General features: G+C 40.5%; 1 protein-coding gene across 3 annotated transcripts in view; it reads right to left on the bottom strand.

The window, feature by feature from the left end:
• Window positions 1–20,656: 20,656 nt before the first annotated feature.
• Window positions 20,657–26,902, bottom strand: part of CDH7 (cadherin 7) — a 154,099-nt gene continuing 147,853 nt past the window's right edge. For all 3 annotated transcript variants that reach the window (XM_054985146.1, XM_054985144.1, XM_054985147.1), the window contains one exon: window positions 20,657–21,370. In XM_054985146.1, the coding sequence (XP_054841121.1) occupies window positions 20,877–21,370 (494 nt within the window). In that variant the 3' untranslated portion in view covers window positions 20,657–20,876. The remainder of the gene's footprint in view (window positions 21,371–26,902) is intronic.

Here is a 26,902-nt window from a genome sequence, read left to right on the forward strand (position 1 = left end):
AAGGTTATTATGCTTCATGTATAAACTCCACAGCAATTAATCAGCTAAAATAAGAGTAGGCACTTCTTGGATCCTTAACAGAGGAAATCTCATTCTCAGAGGGGTAAAACAGGGATGTATTCTGGCTCTACTGTTTTGTAATCTCTCAGGACTGGAGTCTTTCAACCCTCACTTGGTCAACAGAATGTATCTTTCCTCTTGCAGATTGATGGCATGCCTCTTAAGATGCCTCTAGACAATACTTTTCTGCATAGGCATGCACTCATTTTTGAGCCCCCCAAAATTTCATGGCAACTTCAAGGAACCACTTCTTTTAAAGAAAGAGACCCCCAAAGCACTTGACATGGCTCCTGCTCCCCCCTCATGCAGTTTTCTGGCATGGAAACTATTTGGGGGAGTCGTTCTATAAAATTTTCATTCATTTTGTAAAATCCTATGACATTGTTTATCGAAATGTCCTTGATACTGATTGTACTATTCTCACACTATGTAATCCGCCTTTAGTCTCAGTGAGAAAGGAAGACTAAACAAACAAACAAACAAACAAACAAACAAACAAACAAACAAACAAACAAACAAACAAACAAACAAACAAACAAACAAACAAACAAATAAATAAATAAAAATTCTAGCAAAATGATTCCTCCCCTTGCATGCTGTTTTTGCACAGGAAAATGGTCTAGAGGAAAGGCAGGAACCCACCTTCCCCCTGTAGCCCAATTCTGAGCCCATTTGGGCTCTCCTTTTTTTAGAAGCAGTTTTCTGCAGCTGCCATGTGACTGGGTGGGGGGAGTAGGTTAAAATGAGTTCATGTCCTTGCAGAAAAGTATCACATAGAGGTGCCCTTATTCGTGTTGGTCTCATGTGGATAGGCTTAGCATCTTCTTTTAAAAATCATTATGATCAACTCCTCTAAGACTAAAGTGATGGCTTTCAGAAAGAAATCTTGTAAGTTTTGGTGGCATACAGGTAATATCCCAATAGATTCAAGTAGCAGTTTCAAGCACCTCAGGGTAACATTTATCTCAAACCCTTTCCTGGAAAGCCCATCTGATGATAATAAAGACTTCAGTCACAAGAATGACTGGAATTATTCTTAAGTTCTACCATTCAAAAGTCAGTTTCCTGATAGAAACCACCTTGAATCTATTCCAAAGTAAAGCTGTTGCTCAATTTCTGTATGGGGCTGAAATCTGGGGCTGAAATAACAGCACGGTCACAAGTGTGGAGATAATACAGAACTCCTGTTTAAGGAGAATTTTAATTCTACCTCAGGGTACACCAGGTACTTTGCTGCAGGCCAAATCTGGCTTGCCCTCAGTCAGGTCTCATGCCCTTGTTGCTTTAATCAACTACTGGAAAAAGCCAGAGAATTCTCCATCTAGTAATCTATGAAGGCTGTGTTTGACCCAGTAGCAGAAAAATACCTCCTGAGTTGCTGGTTATAATAGGGATTTTTTGTTTCTACCCAAGATTAGCCAACTCTCAGAGTTTTGGTCTAGGTGGTCCTAAAACTCTTGACATTTATGCCTACTGTTGACAGGCAAATTAATACAAGGTTCAAGTTTTCTCCTTGCTTTAAATGGATCAAAAAGGACCACACCAGAGCTTTTTACTTATCTAACATCACCTTTCTTAGATTCAGAGATGTTTTTACAGCCCATCAAAAATAGAGATGCTGCAAATGTCACCACAAGGAGTTCACTAGGTGAATTTACCATAATTGAAGTGAATCTGGTGAGCTGATCTCAGGATTAGTTCATAAGTGTGGCCAGGGATTTTTTTTCTGTGAAAAGAGGTGGTGGAACTCATTGGGTTGCCCTTGGAGAAAATGATCACACGGCTGGTGGCCCCACCCCCTGATCTCCAGACAGAGGGGAGTTTAGAGGGAAGTCTGTCCTAACTCAGCCTGGTTATGTGGTCTTTCATCAACCCCATACTTGTAAGTCTTTCCCTTATTGCAAACTCATGGTGCAAAATATAATTGGCATTGATTATATGTTCATTACATTGAGGTCTAAGGATAGGTTAGGCTTTCTGCTTGGTTATCAGCTGCCTATTTCCTCAGTAACCACCTTTCTGAGGGTCACTCTACATGTTACTTCTTTTACGAATTCTTCAGAGCCAACTCGTGCTCCATACAGACACATGTCAGTTCAGGAATTGGCTTATATGACATAAGCCCCATTCATTCCCCCACTGTGAGGCAAATTTTCCCTCCAAAACTGTCAAGATTGCTTACTGTGGCTAGGCAACTGCTGGTAGCATGTCTGTGGGTGTAATTTAAAGGTCTTTTTGTTTGGTTCAGACTTAGGTTACTTTAATGAGGTTTCTTTATAGATTTCACTTTACAGCTTAGGTGTTCTGACTTCTACACAGCACTCTTTACCCTTTGCATCAGACCTAGGGTCCTCCTCAGAGCCACTCCTCCCTTTTTAGACACTGGGCAGGAATTATTCTTCTCCAAAAGACATAACCCTGATCACTTAGAATCATAGAAAAATAATAGAATCATAGACTTGGAACGGATTTTCAGGATCATCTAGTCCAATCCCATGCACAATGCAGTAAATTTACAACTACCTCCCCCCTACACACCTCCAGTGACCCTGCTCCATGTCCAGCAGATGGCAAAAAACCTCCAGGATCCCTGGCCAAACTGGCCTGGAGAAAATTGCTTTCTGACCCCAAATTGGTGATCAGCATTACCCTGGGTATGTAAGAAAGGGCCACAAGAACTAAGCACTGATGCAACCCTTCCTACCCTCCCTCTCATAATCTGCCTAGGCTCACAGAATCAGCATTTCTGACAGATGGCTATCTAGCCTCTGTTAAAAACCTCCAAAGAAGGAGAGCCCACTACTTCCCAAGGAAGTCTGTTCCACTGAGGAACTGCTCTAACTGTCAAGAAGTTCTTTCTGATGTTCAGCCAAAAACTCTTTTGATTTAATTTCAATCCATTGGTTCTGGCCCAACCTTCTGGGACAACAGAAAACAACTCTGCACCATCCTATATAAGAGAGCCTTTCAAGTACTTGAAGATGGTTACCATATCACCTCTCAGGGCCAAGCTACAAGTGATGAATGACACTTGCCTGGCAAGTGAACAGACTCACGTGTATTCCTCCCTGTTCACTTGCCTTTCACTTGCTCTCCACTTGATCAAGTGGAGCGCAAGTGAATGGCAAGTGAACAGGGAGGAATACACGCGAGTCTGTTCACTTGCCAGGCAAGTGTCATTCATCACTTGTAGCTTGGCCCTCAGTCATCTCCTCTCTAGGCTAAACATACTGAGCTTCTTCAACCTTTCCTCAAAGGACTTGGCCTCCAGACCCTTCACCATTTCCATTGCCCTCCTCTGGACACGTCCTAACTTCGCTATATTCATCTTAAATTGTGGTACCCAGAACTGAACACAATACTCTAAGTGAGGTCTAACTGAGCAGAGTAAAGCAATACCATAACTCTGTATGATCGGGATACAATACTTCTGTTGATACAGCCCACAATCACATTTGCCTTTTTAGCTACCACATCACACTGCTGACTCGTGTTCAGAGTATGGTATACTAAGACTCCTAGATCCTTTTTGCATATACCGTTGCTACTCTCCTCCATCCTATAATTATGGCTGAAGGGGAGTCTCCTTTCACTACCCACTACCTCTGCCAACAACACCCTCCCCCCTTCCAGTTCTATCTTGTCTGTGTAAATTAGTGCTGGCTTCCACATTTAAGTACTTTAACTAAAAGTTTTCCATAAACTAAAACCATTCCACTTAGGGCAGTCTTTTCCTTTTTCCTCACACAGAGGGCTACTAGTCTGACTCTCCTTGTCAGACTCCAAACTTCAACTCCTTCAACAATTCTTATTTTTTTTTTGTAATATTTTTTATTTTTCAATATCTAACATACAACTACTACATACATACATACCCTACAAAACAGTAACTACAAAAAACTACAATAACACAAGGGATGGGAAAAAAGAGAGAAAAAAGAGAGAGGGAGGAAGGGGTGGAAAAAAGGGGAAGGTGCCCTACAAACACTAAACACTACATTTCTGTTTTCCCTTCATACTGCCATTATTCAAAAGTTAAAGCTTTATATTATATTGATGGAGTGGTTGACCTTACTAAATGCAAATTACAATTTAATTTCAAGTTAAATTTTTCTTCCCCTCCTGGGTCCCGGACGCAGTTCTCTCTGAGCAGCTGCAGCCGCAGTGCTCGTTTCCTCCCCCTCCCCCTCAGACTTCTCCTTTTCGTCTTGCTTGGTGCACTGGAATTCTGGGTTCCTGTCCTCAAAATCCCTTAGTTGATCTTCTGATAATATCTTAAAGGCTTGATCTTTATGGCTGAACCAGATTCCTTCCGGGAATAACCATTTGTACTTTATTCCACGTTCTCTCAGAAGAGCTGCGAACTTTTTATACTTGAAACGTCTTTTCCGAACTAGAAATGGGACGTCTTTCAATATCTTAATTTTGTTGCCCAAGAAGTCCAAATCCGCATTATATGAATTGTATAGGATAGTGTCCCAGATCCTCTTAGATGAAAGGTCGATGATGATCTCGCGCGGCAACTGACGCTTCATTGCATATTTTGAAGTAGCCCGACGGGCTTCCAAAATGGCGCTTTTTACTTCTTCTTTAGTTGCCCTTGCGGGTGTCGCCAATAGTTCCGAGACAAGACCCCGTAAATCCTCGTTTTCCTCCTCTTTCACATTCTGGAGGCGCAAAATTGTCTGTGTCCGTTCCACTTGTAGCCCGATCAACTGATTCTCCACCAGTTTAAGCTCTTTATTCGTAGCCTTCACGAGTGACGCACTTTCCCGAGCAGACTTCTCTGCCCCCCCCCGCTGCTTCCTTGATGGTTTTCACTTCGCTCTCAATTAAGCCCACCCTTTGATCTGTTTCATTCAGCTTGTCAACAAAGGGTTTTATAGCTTCACCAACCGCCCTCTGTACTATTTCCTCCAGCGATTCTCCCTTTAAGGCAGCCGAAACTGACTTGCCAAGGGCAGGACTTTGTTTTTTTGTTGCCATTTTGGGGGGGGGGGCCACCAACCAAATTTTGAAACTCAGCAAAGGGGAAGAATGAGCCTTCTTAGCTTCAGATCTCACCTCTCCTTCACGTACGCTTGTAATAACAGAAGGAATTCGCTTACTTGTAGGCTCTCGCCTAGTTCTGCTCTTTGCTGTTTCTCATGGCCTGGCAGCACTCGAGGCGCCGCGCACGTCCGCCGGCCTCCGTAGGGACAAACGGGCAATTAACCCCCCGCATTGATTCCGGGGGGCTCTTCCCGCAGCGTCCCGGACCCAGCCTCCCTCACTGGGAGTTTTGGGGGCTAATCTTCGCAGATCAGCCGCCCGGACAGGGTGCTCGGCCGCTTCCTCTCGAGCCAGCGAAGAGGAGCGTCCGACATGGCTGAGAAAACGAAACCGAATCCCAACTCCTTCAACAATTCTGTCAGCACCAATTGCTACCTTCTTACTGGCCATTCACAGAGAGGGGAGAGCAGCCTGTCTATCATTCTCTCTTTGGACAGTTTTTTAAAACTCTTTCCCTTCTACTTTCTGGTTGCTCTCTTAATACCTCTCATTTTAAAGCCAATTCTGTCACAGCTTCTATAAAAAAAAGAGAATGCAAGTGGGCTCAGAAAGCTGCTGCTGGGTGAAAGATAGTTTCTGCCTTTCTTCCAAGTTATTTTCTCTATGCAAAAATAGTGCAGAAGGGAGACATTTCCCCATTTCTGCTGTTCCATGTGGAGGTATTGTGTGCATGTGTGGCAGCAGAAAAGGGAAAATTCGCCCCCTCCCTGCACCATTTTTGCGTGGGGAAAAACTTCGGAGAAAAGCAGGAGCTCTCCCTTCTCCGGCAACAGCTTTCTAAGCCTATTTGCATTCTTTTTTTGTAAATAGAAGCCAATCACCAGAGCTGACATGTATCTATGCAGAGCACAGGTTGGCTCCATGGAGAACTCATAAAAGAAGTAATGTGTAGAATGACCCTGAGTTGGCTAAGGTGGTCTTGGGTGTGGGGGTGGGGATAACTAGACTGATTATTGTGGGTAACTTCAGCATTCATGGCTGGGGCCATCACAGGATTGTATAGCTACTTTGGGTGCCCTAGGCTCCTCTCATATTGTAATGGATCCAACACATAACAGAGGTCACACCTTGGACTTAAATTTTTGCACTGAGCATTTGAGGAAAAGTCTCATTTCAGAGTAAGAGATTCAGCTTGAACTATGGTCTGACCACTATGTATACTTTGTAAACTGCTCTATGTGGGAATTAAGTTGTCCTGAAGGGCGGTATATAAATCAAATATTGTTGTTCTTGTTGTTATTCAGGGGTCATTTCATAGAAAAAGAGCTGGAGGAACTCATTAGCACAACTCATTAGCATATGTTACACCCCTTGACATCACCAGAAGTGTGTCATTAGCACAACTGATTTGCATATGCCACACCCCCTGACATCACCTAACCTGGCTGTTTTGTACCCAATCCTGGCCATTCAGGGCCAAAATTGGGCCCAAAATGGCAAAAAAGGGGCTGAAAATGGCCAAAAAGGGGCCCAAAATGGTCAGGATCGGGCTGCTGCTGAGCGGGAGAGCGATCCAGCACCCGTCAGAGGCCCTATCTAGGCTGTTTCAGCCCCAATCCAGGCCAAAACGGGCGCAAAAAGGCTGAGAGTCAGGTGGGCAGGGCCACCTGACATGTGACCTCTTTGATGTGACCATGAAATCACATTAAAGGTGGCAAATTTTGCTGTGCAAGCCATACGGATTAGGAAGTATTTTACAGGGGGAAATATTTAAATATTTTATAATGTTAAGGATTTAAATATTTAATAATTTGGTCTTAGGCACTCAGGTTTTAAGGTTTTAAATATTTAGGAATCTGTACCCTGAAATTTTAGTGAATAGATTTGTAAATAATATGACTTACCCTGACCGTAGGTGGTATGCTATTATTGTGTGGTCTATGACCGTAATAAATATATCTGATCTGATGTGACCTCTTTGGGGAACTGCCAGAACTGCATTCCTGTGTGTTCCCCCTCAAAATGAGCCTTGTTATTATTCAAAGTAAGAGTAAATAAAGCTTTGGTACCCCACAGGAGAAGGGCCCCAGTTTAAATGGTCCACCCACAGAAGCTCATGGATCCTACTGAAAGCCAGAATGTTTAGAGTGCTCTGTAGAGGCTGTACTGGGAGCTTGGAACATGAAACTCCTAGATGTTATTTACAAGGTTCACCAACGTAATCCTTTCCCATCCCCAGGGGAGGGGGGCAACCAGTGAGCTTCATAACTGAGCAAACATTTGGATCTGAGTCTCTCAAGTTCAGACTTGGTGATCTATCCACTGCACCTATGGGACTCCAAAGATCCACTTTATCTTTAGCATGAACCTTCTGGAAAGTTGTCTGGTGGGGTTTGTACTAATTATACTAACAGAGCACCATAATCAAAAATAGATCACCAATCAAAGCATCAGATGTTAGCAGATCCTTCCTGAGAAAATGGATCACTCTGAAAAAGAGCAATTTTAAATGCTAAAATAATCTTTTGAGGATTTGCTCCCAAATTACTCAGTGCCCAGCTACTACTGCTGTGGCTGCCATGAACTCATGGTCTTACTTAGTCAATAAATGACCCCTGAAAAAGGAAAGGAAGAGGGAATTGATGGTTCTATTTCAAAGCAAACTGACTACCTTTAAGATACATTTGGTTCTCGCACCTGACTGGGCTTCTGCTCTATTCCTTTATTGAGTATATCCTTGACCTTGATATTGATCCTACAATTCACATCTTGTCTGGTTGCCTCCCTGCTACAGGTCACCTGCCTTTCTAGCTTCTGCCTTAGATTTGATTGTGCTTTGTTTCCTTATTGAAAGTCAGCGTGAGATATTGGTTATAGTCTCAATTACAGCTGAACCAGACAAGAAGAAGACAACATATCTCATTCTGTCCATCAAGTGCCAATTGCAGGCTTGTGCAATCCTGGCCTTAGGGCCATTCAGGGAAGGGAGAGAGTTTTAACTATACTTGCTTTTTGCTATCTGAACTCAGGGTCCTTCCATTATTGTTGGTGTTTTGAAAGAAAAATGTATATTACATCTTTACTCCTTTGAAATAATAATATTGACAACAACAATAATAACAACTATCATAAAAATAATAAAAATAGGGAATGTAGTTTTAGTGGTGAAATGGAGTGGAGGTGAAGAGTTAAACCCCTTTCCTGCATAGCTCAAAGGCAAACTGAGACTGTATGAGTGTGCCATTTCCATTTCATTGATTTGCTTTATATTCCACCTTTCTCCCCTTGGGGAGCTTACATCAGCACCTTAAATCATTCTTCTCTCCTCCATTTTATCCTCATAATAACCCTGTGACATAGGTTAGACTGAGGGCCAAGCTACAAGTGACGAATGACACTTGAACAGCAAGTGTATTTCTCCCTGTTCACTTGCCCTCCACTCAATCCACTTGCCATTCAAGTGTCATTTGTCACTTGTAGCTTGGCCCTCAGAGTGTGAGACTGGCTCAAGAAGATAACCCAGCAAACTTCCATGGTAGAATAGGACTTGAATCTTGGTCTTCTGCATCCTAGTCTGACACTCTCACCTCTGCACAACATTATTAACAGAATGAGACAAATGATTTTTGTTCTGTCTGAGCTCTTGACAATGGGCCAATAATTCGCTTTCACTCTCATCTGTCTCACAAGGGAGATAGTGGAGTGGAGAACCATATTTACCACCCTGAGTTCCTTAGAGAAAGGGACAGGATAAAAATGTAACAGACAAATTGTACCAATCTTAAACTCACTCAGCCCAATCCTGCAAATGCCATTCATCTCAGCCTGAGCATTGACAGAATTACACTGGATACACGAGTCAACATGACCCTATACATCTGGCACAATGACAAAAAGGCAATTTGTCTTTTTATAATGGACTTAAAAACAGAGCAATAGCAACCAGGTGGAATGAATTTCTTTTGACTGTATCATTGAAGAAGTATCTAGTATAAGAAGTTGGAAGAGTGTGACCACAGGTGATTTAAGGTTGGAAAAGTCACAGACACTTATATATTCCAGTCACATTATTGGATGGAAACTAGAATGGTAAGTGGATTCTTAAATACATAGCTACATTCAAGCAGATCAATTAAAAAAAAGAATTAATGATTATGTAACACAAATTGGAATCTATGTACTTGTCACACAAGAGATGGCAACTGGCGAGAATATCCTGAATACGTATTTCATCATTCCTTGTCTAGTGATGAATGGGAACGGCTGACTCTAGAGACTTGCATCCTGTGTTGGATGAGACTTCTATTTGTGCAAGAGGACTGGAGTTCTAATTTCTGTTGATTCCCTGCTCAGCTACAGGGGCTATCAACCCTCTGAAGCAGAGCTCAAAGACACAGCAGGAAAATTCAAGGCTTTCTTACCCTCTTCATTCTTTCTGAGAGGAACCCTGCTCACAGGTTTTGGGAATCAGGTCTCAGAAGGCAGACAGTCTTCCTTAATGCTCCATAAACAAAATAACAGTCCCCAAAATGCTCTCACAAGGGTTTCATAGTTGGATTCATACAGGCAGAATTTCTGAAGAGCTGGGATATTCATGGAAACACACGGCTTCACTGCTTGGTTAAGAGGCTAATGACAACATTTTAAGTGTCCAGTGGCTGCTGAATGGTTTCCATTTTCACCTCAGATAAATCTGATACTGAAAGAAATTAGAAAGGGCAGGGCTGCATCCATTGGCCATACAGCATGTTCAACGCAGATTGTTCAAACAGTTATTTGGGGTTTTTTTCTGTCCTGTGACTAAATCCAGGGTTTTTTTCTGGGAAAAGAAGTGGTGGAACTCTCTATTACCGCATGTATGTGTGCATGCTTTGTGTGTGCTCCCGGAAATTCCTGATGACATCACTCACGGAAGTGATGCCGATTCCTCGAAGTGATGACACTTCCTGAAAGTGACACTGCTTTCTGGAACCCAGCACAATGCATTATGATGAGACAAATGTTAGTAAGCTTGGAAAATTACAGTATTATGAGAAAGGATTTTTTTCCTTTCTGTATCTTCTACAAAAAGTGAAATACTCCATTCCCTTTCCCCAACATTTCTTTTCTTTGGAATCATATTTTAAAATATGCAAGGAGGGGGTCTTTAAAAATCCAAAACCCATCTCACAAATCTAAATTCTAACTGATTCCCTTTGCCAGTATAGAAAAAAATCCAAAATTCTTTCTCAAAATTCCACAGAGTCTGAAATTCTTAATCTAATGAATATTGAATTTTCAAATTTTCAGGGAGGGTTTTGCTTTACTGGAGCAATTCAAAAGAAGATACTCAACTTTATCTGCATTAGATTTATACTTAATTTAAAATGGCTTTTTTTTTGGTTCCCTGCCAACTCTCTCTTACCAATGCCTATGCTGTTATGACATAGTGAAATGCTCATTCCAATGTCCCAGACAAACAATATTCATAAAAACTTCCTTAACACCCATATGTCCACTGCAATTTCAGTGATGTTAATCAGCTGATGGTGGGGAGAACCATTTGAATTGCGGCTATTAAGACATAAGAACACCTATATGCTGATGAATATATTGATGAAAGCCTTCTGTGACTTGGACTTGCTATCTATTCCTAGCATAAAACTGGAATAACCATAACTAATATTTTTAACTAACACAGAACCAATCTGCATTCAAAAGCTTTGGGAACCATAACAATGTCAACTTCAGTCAACAAAAGAATGAAAGCAACACACACGCACATACACATACATGCACAACCCCACCAACTCCCATGAAAAGAAAGCAGAATGAACTCAAAGCAGCACAAACAAACACACACATGCAAAGCCCCCACATCTCCATGAAAAGAAAGCAGAATGAACTCAAAGCGGCACACATCACACACAGCCCCACCCCCACTGCAAAAGAAAATAAAACAGAATGAACTCAAAGCAACACACACATACACAGAAACCCCTGAATGAAATGAAAGCAGAATGAACTCAAAGCAGCTTAACCTCCTCTTCAGAGCCCCAGCTCTCTCTCTCTCTCTCTCTCTCTCTTTCTCTCGCACACACACACACACACACACACACACACACACACACACACACACAGAGGAATGAAAAGACAGCAGAATGAACTCAAAGCAGCTTGACCTCCTCTGCAGAGCCTGCGCCGGGCCCGAGCAGCATCTGCTCTCTCTCTCTCTCTCTCTCTCTCTCTCTCTCTCTCTCTCTCTCTCTCACACACACACACACACACACACACACACACACACACACACACACACAGAGGAATGAAAAGAAAGCAGAATGAACTCAAAGCAGCTTAATCTCCTCTGCAGAGCCTGCGCTGGGCCCAAGCAGCATCTTCTCGCGCTCTCGCTCTCTCTCTCGCACTCACACACACACATTGTCAGATAAGCCCCAGCATATCTGCCAAGCATTGATTGTATCCAAGTGTATCTTGCTAGAGTAATAGGCCTCTGAGTACTTGCAGAGGGGAGACTGATTTCTGGTGCACTATTGCTGACTGCTTATCTTAAAGGAGGGATGTTTGGCTTATGAGTTCCTGCCGAGCTGGGAAAACCTGACCTTGACTTCAACACAGAGACTGAACTAAACTCCTCTTTCTCCCCCCTCCCTTCTTCCCAGGCCTTCCATGCCAAAACTCCTGACTTTCTATTCCACTGGGGGTGGGGGCATTACCCTATAATTGATTGTGCCTTACTAGCGTCAGGCATTCCAGCCAATCCCTCTGTCATAGTAGTTTGATACTGGTTTTAATACTTAATAAAACATCTTTAACTCATACACCTGAGTGATGCAGTACTCCTGAAATAATAGGATTTAGAAGATTCTGATGAAAAGCCAGTGCTTATATCATGTTGGTAAGTGCACACAGAACCTATGCTGACATCAATAATGGTAGGACTTCCCATAAGAGATGTCATTGTGACCATCTCCTGGGACACAAAGTTACTACTTCTATGTATAAGGCCATGAGATTTGCAAATACAGTTCAGGAAAATTTTTATTAGAGGTTTTAAAGAACTCATGCTGTCTTTTTAAACAATGAAAATGCTCAAGGCTGCATGGAGGACTGTGGCATGGAATGTAGTAAAGAAGTTGTCATGGAGGGGTGTACCTGTTCTGGAAGGTATATGAGAACACAGGGAAGAATATTGAAAACTGTAGTTAACATAAGGACATTGAAAAGTGAAACAAATAATAGAAATTATGGGAGTTGAAATTTGTCATATGTACTGATCTAGAGCAGCTGTCATGATCAGTGCCTCTTCCTTGACACATTAGATCAAATAGGCTCTCTTTATTCAGTGCTCTGAATCTTTTCCTAAGATTTCCAGGGTTGCAATTTTATTTTCTAAAGCCTTCTATTTCATCGTTATATTGCAAGAAAACAGCCCCCTTTCACTGCAGGGCTGCCGATTCTTCCACTATAACTCCCACTGCAGCCACCAGCGCTATAAACAGCATTTGCCTTCTAGCCTCAAAGCTTCTTTACAATGCAGCTCAAATAATCAGCCAGAGAAAGCAATTCTCTTAGGCCTGGTTTTTGACCTTGAAAATACCTGTTCTCAGTGTTTGCAATGAAAAAGGTTGGAACTATATATCCAAGTATGGAAACCCTCATACCTGCTATATGTCATCTTATTATAAACCTTTCTATATGACTACAAATTAGTACAGGAAACTGATTAAGGGAATCACAGCAGCAGTACACTTTATCATTTGATACTTTCAATATAATACAATAAAAGAAAGGCAGAAGGAGAAAGGCAAGAAATTTACAACAATTGTTGACTGGAGGAAGTAAGTAGGTTGCCAAAGCAGCCATAGACTTCACCACTATGTTGCCTTACGTACTACCTATTGTCTTAAATACATGCTCCTATGAGCTACTTGTGCTTCTAATGTCAGCCCTAGAATTGCTTATGTTCTGTTTCAGCATTTCTTCAACTCTGTATTGGATTCTTACTAAAGTTATGTCTTTGTAAAATTGTGTTTATTTACCTTATGACATTGTTTATGGAAATGTCCTTGAAATTGACTGTACTAATCTCAGTCTGTGTAATCCGTCTTGAGTCTCAGTGAGAAAGGCGGACTATAAATGACATAAATAAAAATTATTTTGTGGTGTTTCTCACCTCTGCCTCCATCCCATATCAATGTGTTGACCAATTTAAAATCTTAGTTCATATTTCCAGTGACAGCAAGGAAGAACTGTCCTTCTCATGGAAGAATGGACATACCAAAGAATGAAATGGAATACAACTCTGTCTAGACCAGCCATATCACATAGTGAAGTAAATTACAACCAGGTACATGAAATGCTGCAAGCATGACACAATTGTTCATAGGAACTGGTGTTATGTCCCCCGGGCTGAGAGGAACGTACAAAGGACAACAAATTAACACCATACCATTGCTGCATAAGCAACTACTCCCACACTGATATTTTTTAGTAATAGTGTCATTTCAAAGGCAAGTGCAATGGAACAGGATTTCTCAATTCCACTTTCCAAGATTAAATAGCAGCTAAAAGCAACCAGCTCATAAACCTGACACAGCATCTGATACAGCTTATTCTCAGGATCAAGATGTGTGCCACCCCTCACTGAAAAATTATATTAAGACTACAGTCCTATGCATTACTTGGGAGTAAGTAACATAATGGGACTTAGGGTCAAACTACAAGTGATGAATGACACTTGAATGGCAAGTGTATTTCTCCCTGTTCACTTGCCCTCCACTTGATCCACTTGCCATTCAAGTGTCATTCGTCACCTGTAGCTTGGCCCTTAGTTCCAAGTAGATGTGCATAAGTTGGTGCTGCATATTATTGTCCTGACACAATAGTGACCAGCTGTTCCAAGAGTCTTCCTCTGAAAATATCCAAAAGACATGCCAAGAAGTTATTTTAACAAACTGTTAGCCTGGGCCAGGAACAGGGCAAATTATACTTTTGATTTTGCATTTCTCTTACACACATCTGCAGCAGAGTAAAAAGTGCTGTATAAACTATATTTTAAATAGACTAGAACACCAAGGATCATATTATGTGTGAATACTTAAGTGATGTTAGGATGTAATGTGTACTGTTATCAACATATGTAAAATTGTTACAATATTTTGCTTCATTAAAAATGACAGTCCAGATTCACCCTTATTATATAGTATTATTTATTCAGCAATATTTTGAGAGTTTGGATATGAGAGTGACACTTTGGATATGGGAGTGAAGCGAGTCACTGGGGAATAAGGTGCCTCAGAAGGAATTTGATCATGCCAACCTTGAACATAAGGGTCATATGTCAGCAATCTATAAAGAAGTCTACTGTAAATAAAATAACAATGATTACCATGTGCTAGAAGTGTATGCCCACATTCCTAACTCTTAATTTAAAGTAGTTTGCTATAGAGCCAAATGCTCAGCAGTCAGCATAGATGCTAAAGGGTGCATCAGGACTAGGTCAGATTGTGCTGCCTTAATAATTGGCTTTCCACTTTAACAACAACAACAACATTTGATTTATATACCACCCTTCAGGACACCTTAACGCCCACTCAGAGTGGTTTACAAAGTATGTTATTATTATCCCCACAACAATCACCCTGTGAGGTGGTTGGGGCTGAGAGAACTCCAAGAAGCTATGTCTGACCCAAGGTTACCCAGCTGGCTTCACGCAGAGGAGTGTATGGACTAATGGGTGTGTTCCTTCATATAACTCAGAGCAGCGGGTTCCATATATTCTTCTTTCAGGGAGCACTTGCTGCATCCAACTGTTTGTTATTGGACCTTTCAGTATTAAAATAAATCTGGGATGTTTTCTAGAGTGTGTACTCAGTTCTCTGGCGAATCTATAGAGCCTCACCATGGTCTTGCAACTTATAACAGTTCTCTAGAACTTCACACTATAGGGGAAAATCAGCAGAGCAGGGTAAACTATCTTTTAGAAAAGTCCATATGTCATTAATAATTTTATTATAAGAAATTCTTGAGAAACTAGAAAGTACTTGAGGGTCCCCCAAAACACATTTTGAAAATCACTTTTGTGGAGAACACCAAAATTGATTTTTCTGTTCTTAGCACTTGAATATTCCAATTAAAGTGCTTAATGCCCTGCCCCCCCCATACAACTGGCAACCTTGTCCTGTTCTATTTACCAAACATGCATACCTATTTTTGCACCCAGCCAGGGAGATCCATGAGCACTGACTTTAGCTATAAGGTTATGTTTGTGAAAAGGAACAACTAAGTTTTACCACTAATGCATTATTGCCAGACAATGGTGTAACACATGCAGGGTGTTTTCTCAATGACAGAACAATGAAAGACAATCTGCATAAGAAGGGATATGAAAAGTAATGAAGGAAGTTATGGGGCATTCAAATTTGATTCTCCACTCTCTTAATACATCTAATGGCAGTTTCACATTCTTCCTCTTGGCTGCATTTTTCTGTGATCATAAAACAACTAGTTTTCTCTTTAGACTACCCCATCAATGTATTGTTCTATTTCAGGAATGACTTAAAAAAAAAAAACTTCAATCATTTAGGAAATAGAAAGGCAGTAAAACTCAGACTGACCATTCTGGTCAGACCTGAATGGTCTAATGTGTCTTCAATGTCTAGTTTGATACCACATTTAGTCCCAATTGATGAGTAGTTAGTCACAATGAGAGGACAAGCCATAATTACATCAGAGAGTGCTCAGGCATAGCAGGGATGTAATAAATGTCAGTGTGTGTGGAAAATTTGGAGCTTGACCTGATTCACTTTTCCTTCTTCTACATCCTTCCTCCTCTTGTTCTGCACCCAGATAAAGCACACAATATAAATGGATAATGAAGACATAATGTTATAAGTAATGAACCTCAAAAGGTTCTTAGGTTTGGCTTTGCTGTGCATCTATAAGTTATTAACACAATTAATAAAGAACATTGTGAATGTCTGTTAACATCTCTGATTAGACTCAAAGTATGATGATTTGAACCACAACCACTGAAGTTACATTACATAAAAAAAGACAATGCCATTGAAAATGGCACTGCCATGCCCACTTCTTCCCTTCTCACCCTAACATGTATAAAACTTCCTTTTGGCAGGACAGCATCACATTGTAAGTTTCATAAGAATACAGAAAGAGCCCTGGGGCATCACATCAGTGGCCCATCTAGTTCAGCTTCTTTCAGAGTAGCCAACCAGTTGGCCAGAGCACAGAGGCCAAGGCCTTTCAAGTGGTGTTGCCTCCTTGCCCTGAGTTTCAGAGGAAGCAGTGATGTTGAACAGGATATGTGGTGTCATAGTGTTACTGCAAGCTGCAGGAAAAGTGTTTGACAGGTGGGGCATCATGTTTGTTGAGAAAACATGAATAGAATCAGGCTTTACCTTTGCAGTCCGGGGCTGGTATTAAGGATTAAGCCCTCCCCATTGAGTTAATTTAAGAGTTGCTTAGGATAGGATTGCAACATGAGTCCAATTAACTCTAGCAGAATTTAAATATGTCTTAAAGTATGCTATGGGCATAATGTGCAAATCAGCTCCATTTGGATAGCTGTTTGCAATAACTATGTAACATAATGGCAGTGCAGTTGCTGGGATTATCTCATGCTAACATCTCAAAAGCTGATTTAAACTAGAATCTGGCTTAATGTACTGATAATGATTTCCAGAAACCAGAGAATTTATTTTTTTTGCCAAGGGGTATGGGTTGGATCCTATGACCCATGACAACATGATCCTTGCAGAGGAAGAGCTTCCCCCATGTTCCTGTGAATCACAAACACTGATACTAGGATAATGGGGCCATCATGGCAAAAATACAGTCCAGCAAGGAGTGCTGTCAAGGAGAAACAGGTGAAATCCACCCTTTTTCTTCTGCTGGCAGGAAAAGGTTGTCTAGGGAAGCCTGTACAAGAGGGACACTTTCCACCTAATTCCACGGAGCAGTGTAATTTCCATGTCACATGGACTTTTGCCCACAGGAATATCTTATTTTCAGCACTGGCTTTTCAAGATCAGGAGGTGCTGAGAGGAGAGAAAGGTTGGAACATTCTGCCTCCAGGAGCACCTTACTTTTAGGATGTTTTAAAAAGATTTTTAGGATTCAACCTAGGATTCACCATCTCATGTCATCAGAGGTTTACTAGTATCATATGGTATATTTTGCCCATCCCATAGGTTGGAATCAACATAACAATGATTCCCAATCAAGATTATTCCTCTCCTCTAGGAAATGTAATTCACGAGCACCATCAGATTTGTGGGATGTTCAAAATATCAGTCACATAAGATACAGTCAGCTAGATAAGTAAGATAAAATATCAGTTACATAAGATACAGTCAGCTAGATAAGTAATAGATAAGTAAGCTTGAGCATCAAAGAGATTCATGTGTATTTCTGAAAAGATGCATTTCTAGGGTAGAGAAATATTGTGAACAGATTCATCTTGAATTTTTGTGATTGGAAGTTGAAACATGGAAGAATTTTAATGTTAATGATAACAAGACACACAGAGTAATGTTTGAAATATTTTATAAAAAAGGACAATACACAGTTTTATTTTAAAAAAGAGAGAGGGACATATTTGCACATTACAGTTCTTTCTCCTTTCAGAGATATTAGCTTGAATGATCATGTCTACAGCTAAATGGAGATATATGGACAGGGCTGACTTTAAGTGCATCAAAAGACCTGGCCATGCCTGCATGAGATTTTTGACTTCTTTCTTTGAACAGCAAACCCCAAAGTCATATCACAAACTATTTTTGAAGATTTTACCAGTTTCAAAAATGAGTTGCTACGTGGCATTTGACTGACATTTGAGAAACAAAAACCATAAACTCTGTCAGGTTTGAGGGACTAGTTGTGTAGTTCTTTGGATCCCAGTCCTGAACTGTAGTATTTTCCTAGGAACAAATATCTTCCTTTGTAACATCTATGTAACTCTGGCAGCTCAACTTGTTATTGAGTTTCATATGCTTAACATTTAAAATATTTTAACTGAAAATCTTACATATATGACTAACAATGCAATCCTAAGAAGAGTTACTCCAGTCTAAATGCATTGATTTCAATGGGCTTAGACTGGAGTAATTCTTCCTAGGATTGTACTGTAAACGGGCAATGCTACTGAGTCCCATTACAAAACCAGTCATTCATACACAGACACACAAACACACTAGAAGCCATTCTACCAAATCATCAAGTCATGATTGTCTACAAAAGAAGTTATTCAAGATAAAGAACTGTGTTGTGTGCAATCAAATTTTCTTCTTTTTGACAAAACTGAAGGCCACTTTCATATAGTTTGTTGATAATGCTGAGCTGCAAGAATTATAGACCTTTAAGATAATTTCCTTCTTGCTTGTGTTAGTTATATTAAAGGTGTTTTTTCCCACACAAGAGTCCTTCCCTTCTCCTTGCCAAAGAACTTTTCAGATAGAGCGTAAACATCTTGAGTCTGAGTTCTCAACATGTCTAAGGTGGACCTCCATAGAAGTGGTGTCAGCAGTTGCTAGAGAAAACACAAGCCTCTTTCTGACACCTCTCCCCTTCAAATGAATGGGTATTCATTTGCTCAGCAGGTAGACATAAATTGGTTCCAAGCATCCATCTATGCAACTGAGGTACTGTATTGATAGTCTTCAAAATGTTAAAGAGTTCTTCTCCTCTTTATGGTGCTTCCTTACTGGCTTTAAAGTATACAGGATGGTCATTGGCTCTTTCCTGATCTGGTGTTCTGCTGATTTGCTTGCCTAGAACAAAAGTAAATTTGTCCAATAATTTATTTTGTGTTTGTTAGAGAAGTCTGGGAGGACTCCAGATATTTGTTTCTTGACTTAAGGAGGCTCACTGTTCTATGGAAAACCCTGCTGTATTGACAGGGCTTGGCATACTGAGGACCTAAGGTATCTCAAGTTTAAGAGGCTTTATAGTATTACACACACACACTTCAAATGGTCATTTCATTTGGGCAGGGGTTGCATTTAGAGGCCATTCATAACATGAAGTGATAAACTGTAGTTTACTTAGCTTGTGCATATATCCAGCTCTGTCTATGGAGTCCCTTCTTTCTCTTTAGGTCCTATTCCTGCAAACACGTACGTTCAAGGACTATTTTCATGTGTAGCCACTGCATAGTTTGTTAGCCCAAACATGTAGGATAATGTTTTCAGGACTGGGACCTTATTCAGGAACTCAACAACCAATCTTTAGCGAGACAGAAGAAAAATACAAGAAAATAGGAACAGACTATTAAAATAAAGCACTATTCTACTTGAATAAATGTCTTATCTGCTAGTAATAAATCAGGACAGCTAAAATATAAATATTGCCTGAATCATAAAAACTTGTCATAGTCTACGAAATCCTATTTCAAAAATCGACATTATTTTAACTGACTGCAATAATCTTTCTAGTTTGGCACACCTGAACAAGTGCAGAGATGATGTGTTATGAAGTTAGCTCCCTAGGGAAAAATACTTACGTATGTCAGAAAGGATCTGAAGATGGATTCTGGTGCTAATCGTATCACACTGCTTAACATATGAAAGAAATGTAAAAGAGTCTTTTGCTGTGATTCCTTGGCAGCAAAAGAGGTAGGGAACTTGATGGAAGGAGCAGGTTTGTTTAAATTGTTGGAGCGCATAGAATAGATGACCTTGAAAACTACAACTTGCGTTATAGACTGCCTCTGTAGTCTCCTTTTGAAAATGCAAAGTAAAAACATTTTATTCAAATATCTCTCAGACATAGTAATGGCTCAGAAGAACAATGACAGTGGCGTGTCCTTGTAGCAGTGTTCCTCTCTGAGAGATGAACGACGGGCTCAATTGCTTCACTGTAATTTCTCTATTTCCATGCTTCATTTCCTTCATGTAGCTGAGACTGGAGGAAAAAACAGCATGTTCTCAAGCATCTAATACCATGATGCAGTATAATAAACCTGAATGCAGCGGAGATTGGAACTCCAGAATAAACATCCCTCTACATGTCAACATTTTATTTAAAAACAAAACAAAAAGAAAAGTTCTCCTGTACTAATCAGAAGAGATAATTTAAAAAAGCAATAAATAGACAGCAACTTCCCCCCATACCTACATAGGCATCACAACACTGTGAAAATTACTTTCCAGCTAACTGATCGACATGACCTGGAAACCATTTTGATAAGGCAATGGCAAGTGTTGCAGATTTTCATAATAGGAGCTGCAATCTATTTTCAGAATTACCCAGATATTTACAGAGGCTTTTGGACTAAATAACTTTTAAACCAACTTTTTAAACAAGTCATTGTGATGGATTTTTCTGAGCCAGTACGTTACATGCAATTCTGTAAATAAAATACTGTATCAGTAGTATTCAACATATTGTAATACTGTTGCACATGGTAGATCTTTTTTCCATTCCTTATTCCCTTTCTCTCCACTAGCAGAGAGTCTGCAGTCTGGTCTTAATGGTACTCTGAAGGCATCTATAGGGTATCATTGGCTCATTGAGGTCACAGTGCACTACTTACTCTTAGAGGTTAGTTGCCTTTGCAGGTATATGAGCGTTGCTATCTATTTGCACATGGCCGAGCATCTTAATGTTACCAAAAATACCATTGGATGCTCAGAATCTGTGTGTTCAGTGCAGTCCCTAGGACAAAGTTCTAATGAATATATGCTTCACCAAGGCAAAAAAACCCAAAAGGTTAAAAATGGAGAAATATGTACAGGTTTTTCATTAGTCCAAATATTGAGTTTTTATTTTCTTTTCCTTTAGTGCATTGTCATAGAAAGGTTTGAAGGCTATGAATACAAATTTTCTGGTCCTGTTCCATACATATCTGCAAGTCGTTTAAAACGAGGCCCCCAGTCACTGAGGTAATCATAATTCTGCTCAGAGTTTGAACTGATAGAATCTAAAGAGCTGAGTGACTCAGCCACTGAACCGTTTCCCTCAAATGCATACGTCTGCAGGGAATCATATGGGGGTGCACAAGGATCCACATCAGCCTCTTTTAGTCTCTCCCAAATAAATTCTCTAAAAATTACGTTATCTGGGATGCTTTTAAATGATGGTCTGCTCAAGAACTGGATCTCTGGAGTCACATCTCTCCTGGTCTTGGTGTCTCGAATAATGTTTAGATTCCTCAGTGCAGCCATATCAAAGGCCTCTGTGTCTTCTTCTCCACCTCCTTCGTCATCATATCTGACTATGTTTTCCCTGATATCTCTCTCTTCATCGAAAACAAGAGGTTCTTTTTTCCGCCTTCTCATGGTAACTATCAGCAGGACAAGCACTGTAACGCAAGAAGCAATGTTTTAAGCAAAAGTGGATTATAATTAAACTCCTACTTAGAATGAAGCTATTCCAAAACATAAGCATGATAGAAACCTTCTACCAATGTGGTGGTCACATGAGTTGATTTTTAAAATCTGCTTACAGGTTCTAAACTGCCTTTTAGACCAAGAGCTTTTAGATATTAGAGAATCTATTACCACCCTCCACCTGATTTAATATCTTCATATTTAATTCTGTATCCTATACTGGCTGCTGAAACATAAATTTTAAGAACCAATTCGGGGTGCATATTACAACCTCACAGCCATGAAATAAAAAGAGACCTTTTTCTGAACTCTTAATTGCCCAAGTGATAAAAAGCACATTCATAAACATACCACATGTAATTTAACTGTCACTGTTTGGGAAGTGACTCCATTATTGTAGTATATGGGGACAGGCTGTCTGATAAAGTATCCAATCTTTGATTGGGAAATTCAGAGTTGTTAAGTAATATCTAGCATTAGTCTTGGTTTGTACATTCAAAGCATCTCTCTAATAGATAATACTTTGCTTTAATGTGTGAAGTGCTGTACCATATACCTGTGAATTATATCTAATGAGAACTGGAAATGCTATTGGAGTTTATTAGATCAGCCCATGATAGCAGGGGGTAATAATTTTGAAATTTCTATACTTAGAGAATTTGTTGTCAGCTTTAGTGCCAAGATGAATGTTAGGGGAGATAGCCAACATGGTGCTGTATTATACACTTCTAATAATCTGAATCTAGTTTTGTGCAAGAATCAAAACTTTATCAAGTCACATCATTCACATTTCAAATTACACACACACAAAACTTTAAGAGCAAGTTGTCCCTTTTAAAAATTAAGAGTTCAGTTTATCAGTGAATGCAAACGCAAATTTATTTACACAAACATAATGTGGTAGGGCAGAAGTAGATAATGGGAGAAACTAAAATGGAACATGAGATGGAATAATTGTTTCTCCACAGTTAATAATGAGTGAAGCAGATTGTTGTTGCTGCTAATACTAGAGGACACTTATAGACAATTAGAACAACATAAGCACAGTAAATACTATCCTCCTAAACTCATACCTGAAAGTATGCAACGCAGTTAAGGATGCCACCTCACTGTGTGTGTGTGTGGGGGGGGAACTCTATTTCCCATGTGGATCAAAACTTTCACACAATGGCCGCACATATGGCTTTGCAGATGTTTGTATAAACCTGAGGGGATCCCTAACCTTGCTGAATATGGTAAAAAGGTAATATATATGGAGAACCTCTGTCAGTCAATGTAACTTTATATATTTATATGACTCAAAGAGTGAAAGCCAGGGATTAAAAGTGCCAATTCCTATATTGGCCACTGCAAGTCCAAACCTGCCAACAATGACAAAGTAAAAATCCAGTTGTCTTTCAAATCCAGTGATACCAGTTCCAAAGCCCTGGAACAGAAGTAATATGATATATTCCTCTCATGGGTGTGGTATTACCAACATGGAGGAACTGTAAAGATAGTAGGACTGGTAGTACTGTAAAGATATTTGTTACAGAAGCACTTTATTTATTTAAAATATTTAAACCTTTACACTCAAGATGGCTTGACAATTCCTGCTCTGCTTTTTGCATGTTATGGTCCTCAGCAATATAGGAAACTTTTAAAAGGTGAGTTTGGGTACAGAAGACAGGCTCAATGGACTGGAATAGAAAGCAGAGCAATTGAAAGAGGCCTCATTTCCAGTACTGGGCCATCTATTAAAATTGTAACTGTTTGGTGTCTATCACACCCTGACCTATTTCACAGGTCTGTAGTGAGGAGAAATGAAAGAAGAAAGGCTTCTGGATCCTGGCTAGCCCTATAAATCTATACACTTGGAGACAAAAGATAAATGATAATAAGAAGACCCATAAGAGTCTCATTAACAAAACAAAACTTTTCTCTTTCTGACCACACTGTGGTGGTACTACACCCACATACTGAGCAGTAAAACCTCCACTATACTCAAGTGCAAATGTGTTTTCACACCATGAGATGTTTGGCAGACTTCACTGGGGGACTTAAATACTTGCTAATAAGTGCAAAATATATGAAACTTAGTAGATTTGCTTGCCTAGAGGTATAATAAAAATCAAGATGAAATGAAGGTTTTATGTGGTTATGCCTTGCACAGCCCACGATTGCTTGAAGCCAAGAAAAATATGAAGTCCTTTGAAAGGTTAAACATTTTAGCATTTAAATGGCTTTAAGAGAATATTAATTTCTAATCACTCCAACTGTTCCTGAACAATAATTTTTAACCTCTACATGAATAAATGCCACTTTAGCAGCTTTGCAAGAGTCATGGCAATGTCTGCACAAGCAGTTACCGCAAATTCCATTGCAAGAACAGTCGGGTTAAAATGGGAGCTATTTTAGACGAGGCTTTCTAAAGAAAATCTCATTTTTGAAACAAGGAAGTAATTACTGTCTGGCTGTATGGTCAGAAAGGCTAATATTCAGGATCGTTCATTAGTCTTACTCATAATGAACACTTGCAACCTTCAGAACAGAAAATTAGCCACTGCTACCAATTAACCCACTGCCACATAGTCAAGTCTCATCATACTTGATATTCTAAAGGGGTTGAGCAAAAGCATGAGTGATCCAAGGTCACACAGTGCACTTAATGGCTAAGTGAAGACTTGAACCTGGGTATCTCTGTCTCAGTGATATAAGCCTTTAGTTTTGGGGGTGATCTGGGATATCTCCCTCCCACTCATGGTAATCATCAGTCATAACTAGACATGGGCACGATCCAAAAAAATTTAATGAACCAGCAGTTCGCGGTTCGGTGCCGACGATGATCCCGAGATCGCGAACCGCAACAAACATTTTCCATTGCTGAACCTGTTCGTAGTTCGCTGTTCGCTGGGTGCGGAACGGCCCCCATGGAACTTAGAGAGCCCATATTCCCGGGGAGTGTTTTCCAAGCTCTCCTACAGCCATCACCCAAGTTTGGACAAGATTGCAAAAGGGATCTTGGAGTTATACCCTCTCCAATCCAAGGCCCCCAGGAAACTCCCACAAAAATCCAAGCTGATTTATACTCTCAGTCTCTCTCCCCAAAGGCTAGAAAGTGGCAAGCAAGAACTCTGTCCCACTCCACTGGTTGCTGAAAGTGAAACCCAGCCTGGGAGCCCACGGCTATTTATAAGCACAGGTCCCATTGAGCAACGCAGGAGGTCTGAGTTTGGCCGTCAGAGCTGCCTATCAGGGTTTGCAGGGATGAGATTGGAGTGCCTGTGGCTACAGAACACCCCCTTCCCCCTCCCTCCCCTGGATGTCTTTTCCCAACTTGTAACTGCTTTGCAGCTCCATGTTTGGAAGGAAGACCTGCCAATCAAGGTAAGCTGGGCTTCCATTTGGGTTTCCAGAGCGACAGAAGGAGCGCAGACATAGTTCAGGCATTCCCCCGGCTCCATTGCCAGGGGAATTGATTGTTGGTGCCTGAGTGTCTGGCTTCCTGAACCACGGCGGAACACACCGAACCAGGCCTCTCCCAAACGCTGGTTCGTTGGCCGTGGACAATCATGAACCGCCAGTTCACGATCGTGCGATCGCCAATTTCGTGGGTTTTTGAAGTTCATAATGCGGTTCGTGCCCATCTCTAGTCATAACTTGGTTACATATACCTCAAGCATATACTGTAGAGCCACTTCCACTGTTGCATCACCCATTGCTATTATTGCTGTCAGTCAAAATAGCATTTCCCTACTTTCACACAAAATCACTCTGTACCTATTTCCCCATAGTACCAACTTCACATGCTGTGTTAAAACTGAAATGCTGTTATGTAAAGACCCGCTTTGACCCCATACAACCCTATTTCTGTGTGGCATTGATACATCAGATCAGGCGATGTTTTTTTTTTTTTTTGTTTATCAGGATCACTTGTCTCTGTAAATGTAATGCAACAAAAGCATGTAAATTCTAGAAACAGTGACACATATTTGAGGAAAGAGAGAGTTGTGTGTGCACATAAAAATGATAGTTACTATTACGTTAAACAGTTGTTATAAAAGCAATTACTATTGTGTCTCTGTGATGTTAACTGGAAAAAAAAATTACACTGAAATTGCTATACAATTCTCAAAGGTATTAAAGATTTTCCTCACTTATTTCTTTAAAGAATTATGTACTGTATAAAGAAAGTGACACCCAGCAGGAGGATTTTCATGTGCTTTTATATGATACAGCTGTTTTGTGGGATTTATTTTTGTTCCCGATTAGAAACAATTATACGGTTATGTGGGCATCCGAGAGTGGGGGTGGGTGGGTACGCAACTGCTTGTTCTGCTTGTCTAGCTCTGTGCTTCTAGCCATTACCCCAGGGCCAGCAAAAGCCTCAGATACAGAGAAGGAAAGGGGGTTAACTGTATGCATGCATCCACTCACCCACCTGCAACTTGGCAAAGGCCTGAACGCCTTCTGGTTGGCCTGTCATTTGGCCCCTTATATGTGACAGTCTTAATCGCACAATGTCCAACTGCCTTTCCTGCCTGCCCACACCTGTTTCCTGTTTGCCTGATAAACTGGCTGGTCTCCCCCAGCTGTAGCTGTTGCTGGCAGCTCTTAAAGGGGCCATGCAGTTATATATAAGAGCTATGCATTGCATTGCCTGGCCTAGCAATGCTGGCCCTGATAGCAAATTAGGGTAGCCATAGGAGTGGTTGGCAGCCTGAAGATCAGCACCAGAGTTATGGTCACCTGCTGCAGCCAGTAAGTCTGGGAGAAGATCCAGTCTTGCAGAGTTTAATGTCAAGCTGGAATAAAACTTTAGATTTGCATCCTGCCTTAAATCAAAACACTTCTAAAAACAACAGTTCTATGTGGACTGATAAAATTAAGTTTTATACATTATACAGAATGAGGCAATAGACTGGGGCATCGAGCGGGGGTAAAATTCTCGAAAGTACCATGCAATCAAGGGGTTTTGAATGTCCTCCATATTAAAAAAATCTAGCAAATCAGAAAGGGGTCTACTCTGAACTTTTCTTTCATCAGTGTTATCTTACCATGAAAAATAAATCATTCTCTGTTTGCAATCGAATAAGATATAGAACAGAATAGTACCATCTCAGTCTGCTACCTAATTCTGTATAATGTGTAGATCCAGTGTTGGACTAGAAGTATAATGATCTAAGCATACATCCCAGCTCAAATTCAGAGTAATAGGCCATTAATTATCCAACAGTAGTCAGGAGACAAAAACACAGCTGTGTTGACCAAGTCAAGGAGAAAGTCTAGGATCTTGGTACTTATACCAACCAGGCAAACCTAGAACCTTCATACTGCCTACAACTCATAGCGGAGATAGTACACTTTTATTGTTAAAGAGGGTTCTGATGCCCGAGTTGAAAATGTCCTAAAAAGCTGATTAGTCTAAGACCAGACTTTAGGACATGAGGTTCCCAGACTGAACCTGAAGACCTTGATGAGTACTGAATCAGATTAGGGATTAGGTTGTTCCTTAATATGATTCT

This window comes from Eublepharis macularius, chromosome 7 (assembly GCF_028583425.1).
Source record: "Eublepharis macularius isolate TG4126 chromosome 7, MPM_Emac_v1.0, whole genome shotgun sequence".
Lineage (NCBI taxonomy): Eukaryota > Metazoa > Chordata > Lepidosauria > Squamata > Eublepharidae > Eublepharis > Eublepharis macularius.